The sequence below is a fragment of the Macrobrachium nipponense genome, chromosome 8 (assembly GCF_015104395.2).
Source record: "Macrobrachium nipponense isolate FS-2020 chromosome 8, ASM1510439v2, whole genome shotgun sequence".
NCBI classification, from domain to species: domain Eukaryota; kingdom Metazoa; phylum Arthropoda; class Malacostraca; order Decapoda; family Palaemonidae; genus Macrobrachium; species Macrobrachium nipponense.
In genome coordinates, this window is record NC_087203.1 from 3379059 (window position 1) to 3396191 (window position 17133).

Below are 17133 nucleotides of genomic sequence, written 5' to 3' on the forward strand. Positions count from 1 at the left end.
TTCAGCTAAATGATATGGTGCAGTAAAATTTTAATCTAAGTTAAGCCTGTAAGATCATTTGACCAATATTATTTAGAAATGAATCTTAGGAAATAGCAAACTGGAACTAATAAGACTGCGTGATAGAAAATAAGTTCCGGTATGGTTACCATTAACATCTTTCCTCTGATCACACACTACAATGTACATTGATGGAAGAAGATCCAATAACCATGCTGACATGTGCTCTATAACACTTCTTAGTTGTTTGACTTGAAATGGGTGGAGGACTGTGACAATCAGCATGAAACACTGTTATGCACCACCACAAAAGCACCTCTGCTTAGAGTAATATTTTGGAACATTTGAAATAATCTATGTATAAAGTAAGTATTTTCCCCTTTTTTCCAAGATGGTTCATATTGTACCATTTGTACTTAATCATGTTCATGTAACTATTTATATGTGATATACGGGATACTGCCTTTAGAAATATTTAGGATTTCGTTTTTAAAACTTTTAAGATTCACATTCACAAACTTGTCCTTCGTGTTTATTCACATTTGCAGCAAATGAAATATCTAGTATAAGATAAAAAAAAATATCAATACCTGTACTTTATTGCCAAGCATTACAATAATTAATGTGTATACAAATATTAACACCGTTGCCAGCTTATATTGACTAATAATTTACCTCGGAAGGCCATGCCTATGCTTCCTGGTGAATGATGAATGCTTTTATAGCAGTTGAATGTGCCCCTCTCCCTTCGACGGGCTCCTTGTGTGAGGAAGATCCCTGCTGAGGAAAGTATAGGCGTAACTGGGGGAGCACGTGCCCCCTCAGGCGCCCCCACCCCCCCCCCCCCATTTTGAGTTCATGAAGCTTGTAGTAAAAGCCTAAGGTTAATTTTCATATTATTATTATTATTGTTGTTGTTGTTGTTGTTGTTGTTGTTGTTGTTATTAATGTTCAAGTTTTATGCATCAAGTAGTTTCGCTGTTTTTTTTTCATACGAAGATAAGTAGAGTTTTACTATATTAACTGTAAGAAATATATCAATTTTCTTTTTTGTGTATAAAAACGTGATTCACATATTGAGAGGCTAAATATTTTAAAACAACCCTAATATGACTTAAAGAAAAAACGAGTACTATAATTTGTGCATGCCCAGTGGCCCCCCCTCCTCCCATACTCAGCTGTGGTCCCTAGGTGCCCCTCCCCCCAATAATAGACTCCTTGTTACGCCTATGGAGGAAAGGTTAGCGTAATCCAACAAAAACCACAACACTTTTCCACCCATCCTCGTCAGTTGTACCTATATAGTCTGGTTCAAATCTGTGTCACTATTCAGTATCAGCGGAATAGATCCAGTGTTCACTTTCCTTTTTTTACAAATGTTGCAACTCATCCCACATGAAAACACAGGATGCTGTATTTATGCCACATTGTAAGTTATGGCATTTTCTCTTGTGATTCATATCCTAATGTTTCAACAGTCTTGTTATTGGGCGATTTAGTGCCCATAATTCAATATGTGATATAAACTCCCCATCCAAAGCTGTCCATGGTATAAAAATGAACACAAATTTTACTGAAATATCTAAAACTCATGTTGCTTCAGTGATAATAAGACAAGTTCTTATTTTCCTAAAAAAAACCTGCGCTACTCTCAACAACGGATGTCACTCTATGTTCATCTGGCACGATTGAATTAGATGGGGCTTCAGAGAGCTCAATTACTAAAAACCAACTCGTGTCTTGCCTCGATTATTTTCTCTATAATGAATTAGCTACGCTTCCGCACTTTTAACAGTTTCGTTTTTCGCTCCTTGCCCTATCAGGATTGAACTCAACATACCTCCTCCTCACTCGTAGACTTTGAATAGCTGATATATTCACACAAGGTAAAGTCGGATCTCAGGCTCTGCTCCTATGGTTGATCCAGTCTCAAGGGACTGACAACCCTCATGGAACTAGGAGCATTGCATAACTCTGCTGTAAACACGGGCGATGATTATCTGGACGAATTTCATCTCGTCACGTCCTGTGATGAAAAGTATTAACTTTAATGTTGACAACGACTACATGGATAGGAAAAAGTCTGTAGACTTTTTCCACCCTAATCATTCTAGCACATAATGAGATTAGTCTAACAAACAAACAAAATGTAACATGAAGAAAGAATACGTGAAAATAAATGAAGATGAGCCAGTCAGCCAAGTTTAGTGCTGACTCCATCAAAAAAGACCCAACGTCCTAGACTTAGAAATAAGCGCCGTTCCAAGTAAAAAAAACCGCAGGAATAATATTAAAGTGGCAAAAATCAAGTTTAGTGGACAGACGTTACTATTTAAATTTAAAATAGTTGGATAAAATGGAGAACTTTTTTCTCGTCTCAAACCTTCCATTGCAAAAATGTGAGAGGTATGAATACTGAAAAAAAATACCAAAGCGACCTTCAGGTGCATACTGTGGAACTGTGAATGCCAATGATGTATTCATTATAATCAGAACCATAATGCAAGATGTCTGTTCGCACACGGCTCAAAATGTTTACCGAGAGAACTGGATTCCTTTTTGAGAAACAAAACGAAGTGAAAATCATGAGTTTTAATGACCCATCCAGAAACGTTACTTACCAAAAGGCAGCCAGCAAAAGCAATGAAAGCAGTTAAGTGTCCTGGAAAGTAATAGTCAGAAATAACAACTAATTATTCCAAGGAAAATCATTCACAAACTAAAGTTCTGAGGAAAAATATCTAACTGAAAATATAAATTATGTTCTTGATACCTTAAAATTAGAGGATTCTGCAGACAATGAAAAAATTGAAGAGATGGAGAAAATGTAATTAACTTTCTGTTTAAAGGTCTCGGGACAGTGCTTCGTCACCAAAATCAAAATAAAGCTAATATTGACGAGCCAAATGTATTAGAAATACGAAAAAAGAGTAAATTCGTCATTCCCAGTCATAGGAACAACTCGATATAGAAGAAAAGAACGACATAAAATTCCAAGGGGTAATGAAAATAAAATCAGAAGTCCAGCGTCGAATAGATAGTGAAAATAACTGGAATCCCACTTCCAAGACTTTTGCTGTGAGGTACTTAAACTTCAGTGGAGGATGATCAAGTGTACAAAATGACGTTGACACAAAAGTAGTGCAAAAGGACGAAAATTAATTTCACAGCTAATAAAGGTTCAGTCCTTATTCAGTTCGTGCAGATGCCACAAATATAACAGGAAAGAAATGTGTGCACTTCCCGACGTCAGTGTCACCGGCAAGTTTATTGATGAAAGAATAAGAGTGAAACCAGGACGACGTAAGTGACACGAACAGAAAGTCGCAAAATAAATCGTTGATATTCATGTTAGAACTCAAGAAATAACTGATAAGTGATTGAAAGAATACACAATAAGAAAAAGTAAAACACCCATCACTAAAAATAAGGATCAATACAAGTGAAGAGACTCATTCAGAAATGCAAGAATAGCTTAGTGGGTCCTCATCATCATGACCTGCCCCCGACTCTTCCTTCCCCAAACGCAATTCAAACGTGAATCCGCTCAACAGGTGAATTACAGAGATTAATATCGCAATACGATCCCATATGATAAAATAGTCATTCACGAGTCTGTCATTTTAATATCTTGACGTGTTCCTGGCAATGTTTATATATTTGTAGTTTATTGATCCAACTAAATTTTAAATAACGTACTAGATTTACACGGCACAATAGATTTACTACCACAACCTTTACCACCACAAAATGGCTTTCAGCAGTCATTCAGAATGAAGTCAGGGATCCTTATTTCATGGCAACAATGCCTGTGAGGTTTAGTACAGCGAACGCTAATTAAAGAAATTGAGCAAAATTCGGAAAAGTTCGTGGCTCTAACAAAACGCCAAGAAGACGTACCTTAACGTATACTGGACCAAGAGGTCATGATTCATACATAATATCAAATATGCTTGGAAAAAATCTAGAGTATTAACATGAAGAAAGTCTTATGAATACTTCGAGCATAAATGAGAAACAGCTCTGAGAAAGTAAATTTTGAAACAGTTACATTATGGTAAAAGGGTTATGACTGATGAATTGGACTTTGGCCTCTCCTCCTGGAATAACAAAATTCCAGGTCACGAAAAAATATTTTAATGAAATATATCGTGAAAGCGGGCGTCGCTAGTCACTCGCTACGTTTTTTAAGGGCAGACAGCTGGTATAATTACATTCGCTTATTAGAAACTTACAACCATGCTTAAAAGAAAGGTAAATGAAGATACTGAGGAGGGAGAGGGAAGATTCAACCGTGATCATGAAAGAAAGAGGCAAAGGTGTGTCAGTGAAACTCCCGAAGAGAAGTCCTTAAGATTGCAAGATCAGCACGTTAGAGATCAACGTCGTCTCTCGCAAGAAACTGACAGTCACCACGCGCAGAGATTAGCTGAATAACACGACAGAGATCGTCGTCGTCGTCGACGCAATGAAACTGACCAACAAAGATTAGAACATTTACAAACGCTGTATAGCAGCAAATCAAGGTACCGAGGAGAGAGAGGAAAGATTAAACCGTGTTCATGAAAGAAAGATGCAAAGGTGTGCCAATGAGAAGTCCTTAAGACAAAGGACCCAGTTCACGACTGGCAGCCGCGTTTAAACAGAGTCCTTCAACTGCCCTCCTGCCCCGCACAGCGTAGCTCGCGCTTCTCGCTAGTCATAATAATATAGCTGATAAATACAGAAGTCTGATAAGTCGAGGCATTAAAATATCCCAAATGGAAGGTTAATGAACATCAAGTTCTCTAAAATCAGTGAGAAAGAAGTCTTTACCTGCGGGTGGTGATAAAATCCTAACCCTTAAGCCATGACAAGATTCACAAATGGCATCATATTTTCAACAAATGACAAAAGACACAGGTTGGGACTGGCATTGTGATTGCAGTTGTGCATCATGATGGAAATGATTGTCCAGTATTGCTTTAATGTTTACAGCTATTTTAACAGCCATACAAAAATCTCTTAAAACTTGATAACCAAACATAAAACACATTTCACAGTACTGTTTTCATCATCATCTTGACAGTCAGTAGGGAATTCAGTCCTTCTCATACAACTATTCAGAAAATCTAGGGTTGATTCTTCAGTATTGCAGCGGTCAGTTTCCAGCCCATGTTTGTATTAGAGGTAATGAATAGGCTGAAGATATGCAACAAAGTGTGGTGGTGTCTGTTGGTTCCTTACACTTATGTCAAAAACTATTTTCAATGTACTGATGTCAAAAACCATTTTGAATTAAAACAAATGTAATGCTCTCTGTGAAATAAACTTCAAATATCAGGGAATCTATGCTTTAGTCGACTTTCAGACATCATTAAAAATGAGCAGTTGGGCGTGAAGACTGCTATGCACACCGAGAATAGGTCATCCTAACTCAACCAACAAGTTCAGGGCGATGAGTCATTAGTGTGTGATCTTTGTATGTAGATGATGAGAGAGGAGGCACCATCATATTTAAGGTTCCATAAATGTGAGACCGGTTTCAATATCATCATGGAATTTTTAGAAGAGATTTAAGGTTTTTATTTAACCATTTTCATGTTACCTTTTAAATTATTCTCCTCGTGATACTGAATAACCTAATGGTTCCAGTGACAGATCTTCATACTAAGCTTTCATAAACTGATCAGTCAATCTTTGTCAGAATCCTGATACATTCATAAGGTGAAGCATGGGCATGGCATATAAAGATTTCATATAGCAGTACAATCTCGATTTTCACGGTAATTTTAAGTTTCTAAAATAAAAGAAAAATGGCTGACCTTTATATTCAGGAGATTAGAATTCCAGTACTGGCTTTACTGCATACCGGTGCATTAATGATGGATTGGAGCACTTGAAATACCTTCCTACGTTGCACTGGAGTCCTAGAGTTAATGCATAATTTAAGAACTATAATTAAGAGTGAAGTGAAGTCTTACTGAAAACGGGCTAATTTCTGGTGTCTGGCCAATTTCTCCAAAAGTATTGAAGATAAAAGAAAAATTTTTTTCGGCAGATAAAACCTCATATGTTTAGATTTCACCCCATATAAGATTTATTTTTAAAATATGATAAACTGACTTTTAACAATGTTAATCCTTTGATGGTTTACGCGAAGCTTCACGAGTTATCGCCTTTAGGGCCCCCTACTCGTTATTGAATTGTAGGTGAGGTCTACATTTTAGTGCACATGTGAGTGATCTCTGTATGAAGTATTAATAATATTTATCCATTTACTCATTTCTCAATACTAGAGCGAGAGTACCAGTGTTTGGGACAGTGGGAAGAGGAAGGGCGAATATATGCATTGACGTATCGAAGAGATATACGAACTTACGAATGCTTTGTTGGCATTATAAGGTCTAATGGAGTCGTTTTTATAAAAGAAGCTGGAACTGAGTGCTCAAGAGGAGTCCAACCTGAAGTGCTTGGGATGAAACTCCATAGAAAAGGTAAGAGCAGCATTTGATATTTAATAGAATACTTTTTTCTTGTTTATATTTTAAGAACATTTTTTTAGACCCACCCTGTTCACACACGGAGATTGCATCCGCGCGGTTCCATCCACGCTGATGCTAAGTCAATGACAAAGCACATGGATGTTCACACACACAACCGCGCGGATTTGCCTGCGCCACACATGTCAAAATGGAGACTACTATGAGATTCAGGGCTTCTGTAACACGGTTTTTTTGGCAATAACTTTTTATCTATGCATTTCATAGATATAACGCTTATTCAGATACACATTATATCTACACATAAATTTTGACTGTATTCTGCATTACGTAGGTTGAATAAATTTGGTACTTATAATGTAAAAGTGACTTTTTTGAAGTCGGGCCAACTTACTCAGAGATAAGGTTTCGAACGCACTCGTTACGTAACTTATGACAGCATTTCTTCCCTCTTTCTCGATGGAGATTGGCTATACGTAACGGCTATACCTCTGGAACAACAATGACAAAAAATAAAAATTTAAATACAAGCAAAGCAGTACACCTTTATGAACTCTGAATCCTCTCCACTGATAATTGTCATCATGAACAAACCAACAAAATATGTTAATAAATATACAAAATCACTTCGATTATTAGTCTAACTCCCGAATTAAGTGTCCTAAGAAATTATAATCTACTTTATAGGTCACAATCAGATTGACAAGGAATAGTTGGTAATTTTTCAAAGACATAGTAGACAAGCTTTGATTTGATAACTGCTGTATCCAATGCCAAGCCAATTTTATTTATCGCTATCTACCTATTTACTAAAAAAAAAAAAAAATAGCCGGTACCGTATTTTGGCTTTAAACCTTCACCAATAATTATCGTCAGAATGATGACTTCATGAGGCTCCACCCACTTTGGCCTCGTTATAATTCAGGATAACACTGAAGGCTATCATGGACATTGTTGTATTAGATAATCTAACTTCTGGCTATAAAAACTCATTTCTCGAGTAGCTGTAAGAAGTGCTAAATGATCCTCAAGGATCCCAGCAGTTGGCCTAAACGTTTAATTCATGTATACTGCTGCTGTTACTAATTTTGCGGCACCTACTTGCTACAGTGTATTACTACACTAGCACAGATACCCACCCACCCCATCTATGTATCGTTCCGCCATTCATAAAGTCTTTATATCCAACATGGTCGTACAGACTAAAGAAGAAGAAAAAAAATTATATCGGATGATCCGTTGGTCTGCTGGAGATTTTAGCACATATAAGCTTGTATTTACTTTGGATAAAAATCTTATTTTAACAAAAATAGTTATATAAAGACTGTTTACATACTCTCTTTCTCTTTCTCTTGATGGCATAGTGAATAGTTAATGGAAATGTTCAAAATCCTGAATGACATTACAAGTATTATAATCCACGTTACGCTAAATACAAATCAGACCATAAACATTGGATTTAAACTAGAAACTGAATAATTACCTATTCAGGCTATAGTACAAGTATGGCCACGGGCTTTCTCTTGACTGTATAAAGTTGCAAGTCGTAAGACAAATGCAGTTTTGTAACCACGGGGACAATTCCAAATCCTGTTAGCCATTCTTGACTACTATGGGTTTCAGAGCCGATGGAATAAGGTGAATGGGTTTCTGTCTGGTGGATGGGCAGGGCAACATTTCGTAAAACAATGTTTACCTTGCTTACGTAATGAATATTTTTTCGACTTTTGGCTCGCAATCATTGGCCATGGCGTCGGCTTGATCATTTTTACTCTATAAAAATTAAAACTATCGGGTTATTTAGGTATTGATAATGCTGACAAAATTTGTGTGTAGTTGTAAAATATACATATGTCAACTTTCAACTACATCCGATGCTTTGATAAGGAGCAAAATCCAAAAAACCGTGTTACAGAGGCACCCTGAATTTCATAGTAGTTGCTTTAACACAGACATTTTCTTTGATGAAGTTAAAAACGTCCAACTATGTGGGACATAAGATTAGATGATTATGACAAAATAGTATAAGTAAAGTGTTTAGAGGAACTACTTGAAATGATCTGCATTTCTGATAAAACAAAGGAAAAAATTGTAGTTATGTTATCTGCACTTTTTATTGAATTTCCAAGTTTTTACTCTTCACTTTATATCAGTTTATCCTGCAATTCAACTCTCCCACCATGAATGACTTGATACTGCAAATTGATCTCAAGACAGGTTTATCAGAGGTGTTGAAATACCATGTCATCGCACCCATAGGCATCTGGTGCCCTTACAAAATTATGATATTATATATATATATATATATATATAATATATATATATATATATATAATATATTTATTTCATAATTTTGTAAGGGCACCGATTGCCTATGGGTGCGATGACATGGTATTTCAACACCTCTGATGGGGTTTTTGACAATGAGAATAGTGTGTGACATTTTTTAAAATCAAATTGGCTACATATTAGAGGAATAATGGTGTTTCATGGTTTTGGGATTTTTGAATTCATTTCCCTTGATTTTCATGTTAGTTCTGTTGGGGAAATAAAGACTCTACTTTTGCATCTCTGACTTTGCTTTTCAGCCAGATCTAATAACTTGATTTAGCTACAGCATACTTGCCAGTGGAGGCCATGGTAGGTAACTTTAACAATTAGTGATGTACTCTCTTGTAATTAAAACAGGTCATTCGGACCTTAGTAGACATAAACATACCATATATAAACACATACATATATATTACATATAATATATATATATATATATAATATATATATGATATATATATATATATATATATATATATATACTATATATGATTATACATGTATATAGATGTGCGTACTCATGATTACTATAATGAATAGCTACGCTCTACATTGTGCTATTTGATGAAGTATCAATCTTATTCGGTGTAAGCAAATTGTCAAATCATTTTAACTGTCATTCTGAAACATACATATATATATTATATATATATATATTTATATATATATATATATTGTCTATATGTATATATATATATATATACTATATATATATATATTATTATATATATATATATTATATATATATATATATATATATATATATATATATAAAAATGTATTATCTCTCTCTCTCTCACTCTTCTCTCTCTCTCGTCTCTCTCGCTATATTATATATATATATTAATATATTAATATATTAGATATAATTAGATATATATAATATATATATTATATATGAATATATATAGTATATATATCCATATAATATATATTGATATATATATATATATCTTATATAAAGTATATATATATATATATAACATATATAATTATAGATATGATATATTACAGACATATATATATATAGATATATATAATATATTATACGTATATAATATATATATATATTAGACTATTATATATATTAGATATATATGTTTTTCAGAATGACAGTAAAAATGATTTGACAATTTGCTTACACCGAATAAGATTGATACTTCATCAAATAACACAATGCAGAGCGTAGCTATTCATTTATATGTAATCATGAGTACGCACATCTACTATACATGTATAATATATATGATATATATATATATATATATATATATATAACATTTAATATATATATATATTATATGTACTATATATGTATGTTTATATATGTATGTTTATGTTACAAGGTCTAATTGACCCTGTTTTAATTACAAGGAGAGACATCACTAATTGGTAATGTTACCTACCTTGGCCTCCACTGGCAAGTATGCTGTAGCTAAATCAAGTTATTAGATTCTGGGCTGAAAAGCAAAGTCAGAGATGCAAAAGTAGAGTCTTTATTTCCCCAACAGAACTAACATGAAAATCAAGGGAAATGAACTCAAAAATCCCAAAACCATGAAACACCATTATTCCTCTAATATGTAGCCAACTTGATTTAAAAAAATGTCACACACTATTCTCATTGTCAAAAACCCCATCAGTATTTTCCCCAACAAAATTGTCACCTTGAGAATTCATTTTCTGTGGTGAGAAACCGAATCCGTCTGTAAAAGAAATCACAATTATCAGAAATAAAATTGAAAATGAATGGATAAATATTCTGTACAAATTATTAAGTGCATGCCTTGCACTTCAGCTCCCTCCAGAGTATCTGTAAGAATTGAAAGTTTTTTTCAGTTCTTTTTTTTTTTCACCATACCTTCTTGATGGATCTTCTGGGCGCCTCCTTCGGGCTTTTCTCACTTGTAATCAGTACAAAAGTCTGTCGTCTAATGCCTCATTTTCCCAACACTAAGGAATATATTACGTATTCACGCATCCTGATGGACATGCAAACACATACATGCTAGTCTTCTCACTGTTCTGGAACTTTCCATGAAAACGCCCTGTTTGACGCACGAACAGACACAACTGCATTTTTCTGACGTCACAATCACCTGACAGCTGCTGGGTCAAATGCGCACCCGCACTCTCGTCTCTGAAATCTGACAATGTTTTGCCTTTGCCGCCAAACGACCTGAGGAATTTGCTAACGTCTTAAAGTTTCTCAGAACACTTGCAACTGTGTTGCTGCACATTCCAATCTGTTGGCAACAAAGTCCGTTGTGCCTTAATTTTGATTATTATTATTTCCAGTGCACTTAAAGGCTCGGTCACCACCAGTATGCCACCCCGGTGCGTACTAAACCGGCCACAGGTATATAGTTTCTCACAGTTTATCCTGCCACATGATTCAGGGTGACTTCTGACACTGGTGTCCTCCTACCCCATCGGTTACATCCAAATTTGACGGCCCCAGCAATGCACATTGTGACCATCATTATCTCCACCATAACGGCGATCACTGGAACTGCGTAATGTTCTGTAATGGAAAAGTCGTCCTCTCCATTCTCCTCTTGTGTAGTCGGAACTTTTAACGCCTCGTGGTTCCCATGTAGGTGTTTCATAAACACCCTTGTTGATGAATTGTAGATTAGTCGTCTCCCAATGGAGGAACCGTAACTGCCTCCTATGTTGCTGAACTCGAATATTCCGCGTCTCCCATGCAAGTGCTCCCTGCAACCGCCTCGTAATAGCAGTACCCAGAAATTATCCTGAGATGACTCCGCCCGAGCCATCGAAGATTTTTGGTCCCTGTAGTAGTAGAAATCTGTAACTTCGTCGCCCATGGTGAAGACCATACATCTGACACAGTAGATCCCATGTTGTTTTATGCTGTCACACTCAATATTAGTCTAGGAATTCTTTAAAGTCATTGTGTATCTGTTTCATCATGAGCAAAGTCTAACTTGACACCCTGACAAGTCTATGCAAGTCTATGTATTTTAGAAAGAAAATCCTACCTTCACATACGTATCTGTCATGAACTAACATACCCAAAATTCATAATCAATGACTAAAAACTGAAATTCCTCATTAAAATAAACATGGTCACTTTCCACCGACCCTTTTAAAAATTACTGGAAAAAACTTTTATCACTGACTGGCAACTCAACAATTAACCCCTAATCTGATAAGTACACCAAAAAAAAAATAACACCGTTATGTTTATACAACTAATCTCCAGCGAATATAAAGTTTGACCCTCATTTATATGTTATGTATCCCAAAATAAATTCTACAACTCTCTAAAATAACACGTCACAAAAAAAAAAAACAGGACTCAATCCCAGTTACAGATTTCTCCAAATAGAAATAATTCAGACTCTTTCACCATATTACCAAATGTAGTTTGCATCATACACAATAATACCGCCACAAACATATCGGTAGCAATCCGCGAATTACCCCTTAAAAATTCTCACAATGGAACTTCATTATCTAAAATGCCAGAAAAAAGAAAAACTCTATGAGTATCCAACTTAAAGGTCCCCCATACACTGAATGATTGTATGAACGATTGTCTGAACGACTGTCGTTATCGACAAACACACGCATTGAACGACCTCCGCACCAATTTTTTGTTTGAACAAAGATTTTGTCTCGGGAAGACGTGGCATAATCTCTAGAAGAGACATGTCTTATATTGGCAGACAAACATTACATAAGTCGCAAGCCAGCAACCTTGTCGTGACAGATTTCAGCTGAGATCGTTCAGACACGAAACTCCGCCCACTTCTGCATTCAGACAAACCCATGCACACTGTGTTTACGAATGATACAGAGAGTCGTTCAGACAATCGTACATACAATCGTTCAGTGCATGGGGGCCCGTAAAAGAAAGCATCAACAATAGCCTCGCCCGAGATACCTCTCAGCGTTGTCAGCACCAAACGACCTGTTTATTCCAAAATCCGCAAACAGCCACATTCCCCTGTCTAACTAACTCATACCCCGAAGTCACCATTGACCTCAAAATAAATCCTCACCAAGACCATAAAACCTCATTAATCCTCACTAATACCACCAAACCTCATTAATCTTCAAAAGGAAATCCTCGCTAACCTCTAATCAACACTAGTACCAAAAAATATCCACCTCCATTATATAACCACCAATATAAAACACCCTGCCTTAGGCAAAATGCATTAAGCCATTCTAAATAACCACCAAAATATATAACACCACCTCCACGGGATATAACCTATGAAAACCACTAACCACAAAATACCAACCATAAGCCGCCAAAATAACATTGGTGAATATAAACTCATAAAACTGCAAACCACTAAAAACTATAAAACCACAAAACCACAATGAATCAGTACCACCGCCAAAACCACAAAGACCAGAACCCCCCCCCCCCCATTGACTCATAAAATCCCAGATCGCCACCAAAAATCATCACCACCAAAAAATCAACACCATCAAAAATCATCTTTTATCCTCATTCGCTCAGTAACACCATAGTAGTCCTCATATAGCACCAAAGGATATCACCTATTATTATCTCCAGAAAGCTCCTATATCTCTCAACTCCACGATATTTTCCCACATTATTTCACCCAAAATATTCTATTATTACAGCAATTTCCCCAGATATTTACGCCGAATCGCCACAATTTTGCATAATAAGAAAAATAGCAAGAAGAAAAAAGGAAAAAAATAGTGTTAGATAAGAGTGAGTAACAAAAACAAAACTCTACAGGTCTCTAAGAGAGAGAAAAATGCATACTGGGCAATATCCCCTTTTTACAATTTTCCCGTCTGCTTGGTCTTTGATATGTGCGTTAATCTAGAGAGTCTAGACAGAGTGTCTTTTCATCCAAGACTAAAAACCTGTTTCCTCCCCTTTCTTCAATAATTGGACCCTCAAATTTTGGACCTAACTTATAACTTAATTATTTCTCACATTAACCTTCAAGAATTCATTATCCCCAACAGCAACTTTGACATCCTCTTTAGAATTGTTTCTCTCCACCGTTTCTCGTGTCTTCGACTTGAGATTGTGGCCGAGACAAGCATGTCTCTCTTTTGCTGTAGAAATTAATGACTTAATTGTGTCCTCCCCACGAGAAGGTATAGGCAACAAATGAAATGTGCCTCGCGCTTGGCAACCAAATAATGCGTCGAATGGAGACATTTTAATAGTCACTGACCATAGTATTGATGTTATGGCTAACTGTATCTATATATCTATCCCAGTTCCTATTGTTGCCGCCAATAGTTTTCCAGAGAGCCTCAGGCACTTTTCTGTTTGCTCATTCACATAACCCATTAGATTCCGGTCTGTATGGAAGGATTGTTACTTTCTGTATCCCCATAACTTCTCCCAGACACTCTAAGGTCCTACTTACAAATTCCTACCATTATCAGTCAATAAGACCTTGGGTACCCCGTACCTACATATAAAACTATTGAAAAGTGCCACAGATGCTTCTTCTGCTGTTTTATGCTTTAGTGAGAAAATTTCCACTACCCTCGTCAGTTCGTCTGTTACCACCAATAAGTACCTGTAGCCATAACCTGATTCACAAACATTCCCCAAAATATCCATATGCACCCTCTAAAAGGGTCTACTTGGTATCGGATATGACCCTAATTTGCAAGAAGTTACCCTTGCAGGCTTGCAAGTGTTGCACGCTGTACACTTTTTCACAAAATTCTCCACATCTGCCCACACATTCTTCCAAATATATTTATTATGCATCTCATGATTTCCACCCCCAAATGTGGACTGCCAAACTTGCAAAATACTATATCTAAGACCACTGGGATTAGGAGTTTCGGAATCACGATGAGTCGTATCCCCTTTACTTTCACTCGCCCTTAATTTATATTTAATTTTCCTAACCAACAGATTATCCTCTAATTCCAAACCTGAAAAAGGTAACTTATAAGCTTTCCTGACTAATTCACTTATAAGGAACACTTTTGCGTCTGCCAAAATTTCCTCCTCATCTTGCCTTTGCTCTATGAGAATGATATCCCCCAGTAACCACCCCAACTTGAAATCCTTCTGTCTCATAAAAACTTCTACTAAGCACATCCGCTACCACATTATGTCTGCCCTCTACATCAAAATCTCTAATTGTTAGGAACCATCTAGCTCTTCTAGGCAACAGATCTGGGTTATTAAAAAGATCTAATAATGGCTTGTGGTCTGTAAAAACTTTTACTGTATTCCCCATTAACAATATTTTGAGAAGAACCAAGCTTGGTACTACTGCAAAGGCCTCATTATCTACAGTAGCCATTAACCTTTCCTCATTACCCTATGTCTTCAATTCCCTTCAAATTTATGCATAAGGCAAGCACCTATACCCTCCTGACTGGCATCAGTCACTAGTGATCCCTAAAGATTTTCCTCCTCATTTGAATTTCTGCCATTGAAAACTCAGTTTTCCCGTTTACAGTAGTCACTGAACCACTATCCCCACTCCAGTCCTGGAGGTCTACTGCATAAGTATTCTTCTGATACTTCCTAGCTGTATCATTACAGTTCAACAATTCCACCCATGTAACACCTGTGTTTGATACCTTGCATACCGACACTGTGCTAATAACACCTTTTAATTTTTCATTACCCTCAATTATACACACCTCTTTGGGCATTTTCACTTCCCTCAACCTGACTTTCACCATAGTTATTGTACCTGGGTTTAAAATAACATCCTCTGATAAAACCCTTCACGACCCTAATACACAGCACCTTCTTGTGACTGGTTACTCACCCCATGTTCCACATCAACATGAATATCACCCATATTTATATACGTATCTCCCATACCATCAACCATAACCCCAATGTTAGTATCAGTATCATCATTGTTAGTAATATCACCATTATTAACCATACCACCATTATTATTGGCGTTACCCAATATCACCGCCAGTATCACCAATATCCCCAATATCAACCTCAGTATCCTTATTTACCTTAGTTCCACGTACACCCACATAAAAACATCCGGTATCCCAACCGTTATGCCACTAACACCTGTATGGACCGATATCCTGCCTCTCGTACATGGTATATATATATATATTATATATATATAGAAGCCAGGTACTATGTCGTACCTCTAAGTAAATGGGGATACAATCCAAAATGAAGTAAAATCCTTTTGTTGTTTTGAAATACATATATCTTGTACAGGATTAAAGCTTTCGACCATCAACTGTGGCCTTGTTCACTTTAGTGAACAAGGCCACAGTTGATGGTCGAAAGCTTTAATCCTGTACAAGATATAATATATTTCAAACTACAAAAATGATTTTACTTCATTGTGGATTGTATCCCCATATATATATATATATATATATATATATATATATATATATATTATATATATATATATATATATATATACATATATATACATTCATACATACATACTAGCTGACCAGACCGGTGCCACTTGGAAAATCTCTGAATGGCAACTGATAAACTCTCTCTCTCCTCTCTCTCTCTCTCTCTACTCTCTCTCTCTCCTCTCTCTATCCTCTCTCTCGCTTCTCTCTCTCTCCTCTCTCACCTCTTCTTATCGTGGCTGAACTTGGACTCGAAGGACATTGGGAGTTTCACTAGTCATCTCAGCAATCTCGAAAACTATGGATTAGATGCTATTATCTGTAGCTTTTGCTTATTTTCACGTCACCCCCTTCCCACCCCTTCTCACCACCCTGCCTATTGGGGGCTGAACTTGGACTTAAAAAGGCCATCAGGAGTGTCACTATTTATCTCAACGACCTCGTAAACCACCTTTGATGCCAGTGGTGTCTTACCCCCACAACGTTCTTTTCCAAATTATAAGACATATAATACTAAGTTTGATTGAAATTGTTCAATGCATTTCCAAGTGTATGTACAACATACTTACACACTCAGGTGCACATACATACATCACATTATGTATGTATGTATGTATGTATTATATATATATATATATATATATATATATATATATATATATATATATATTTTGTGTGTGTGATGTATGTATGTATGCATAAGTGTGTAAGTATGAAGACCAAATGAATATATCTCAACTACCAGAGTAAAAACTGACTTATCACACAAATGGTTGAAATGATGCTGGCTTAAAGCATTTGACAACAAAGAAAAATAAAAGTATATTCCAACTCACACATCCAGACATTCATAGAATACAGATACATTTTGCTTGTTCTATAGTAGACATATATATATGTGTGTTATATATATCTATATATATATATATTATATATATATATATATATATATATATTGTTATGA

General features: G+C 36.0%; 1 protein-coding gene across 1 annotated transcript in view; it reads left to right on the top strand.

Moving 5' to 3' along the window:
- Positions 1 to 17133, top strand: part of LOC135222585 (uncharacterized) — a 320895-nt gene that overhangs the window by 229564 nt on the left and 74198 nt on the right. Inside the window, exon 14 of the mRNA XM_064260658.1 lies at positions 6279 to 6476. Coding sequence (XP_064116728.1) covers positions 6279 to 6476 — 198 coding nt within the window. The remainder of the gene's footprint in view (positions 1 to 6278; positions 6477 to 17133) is intronic.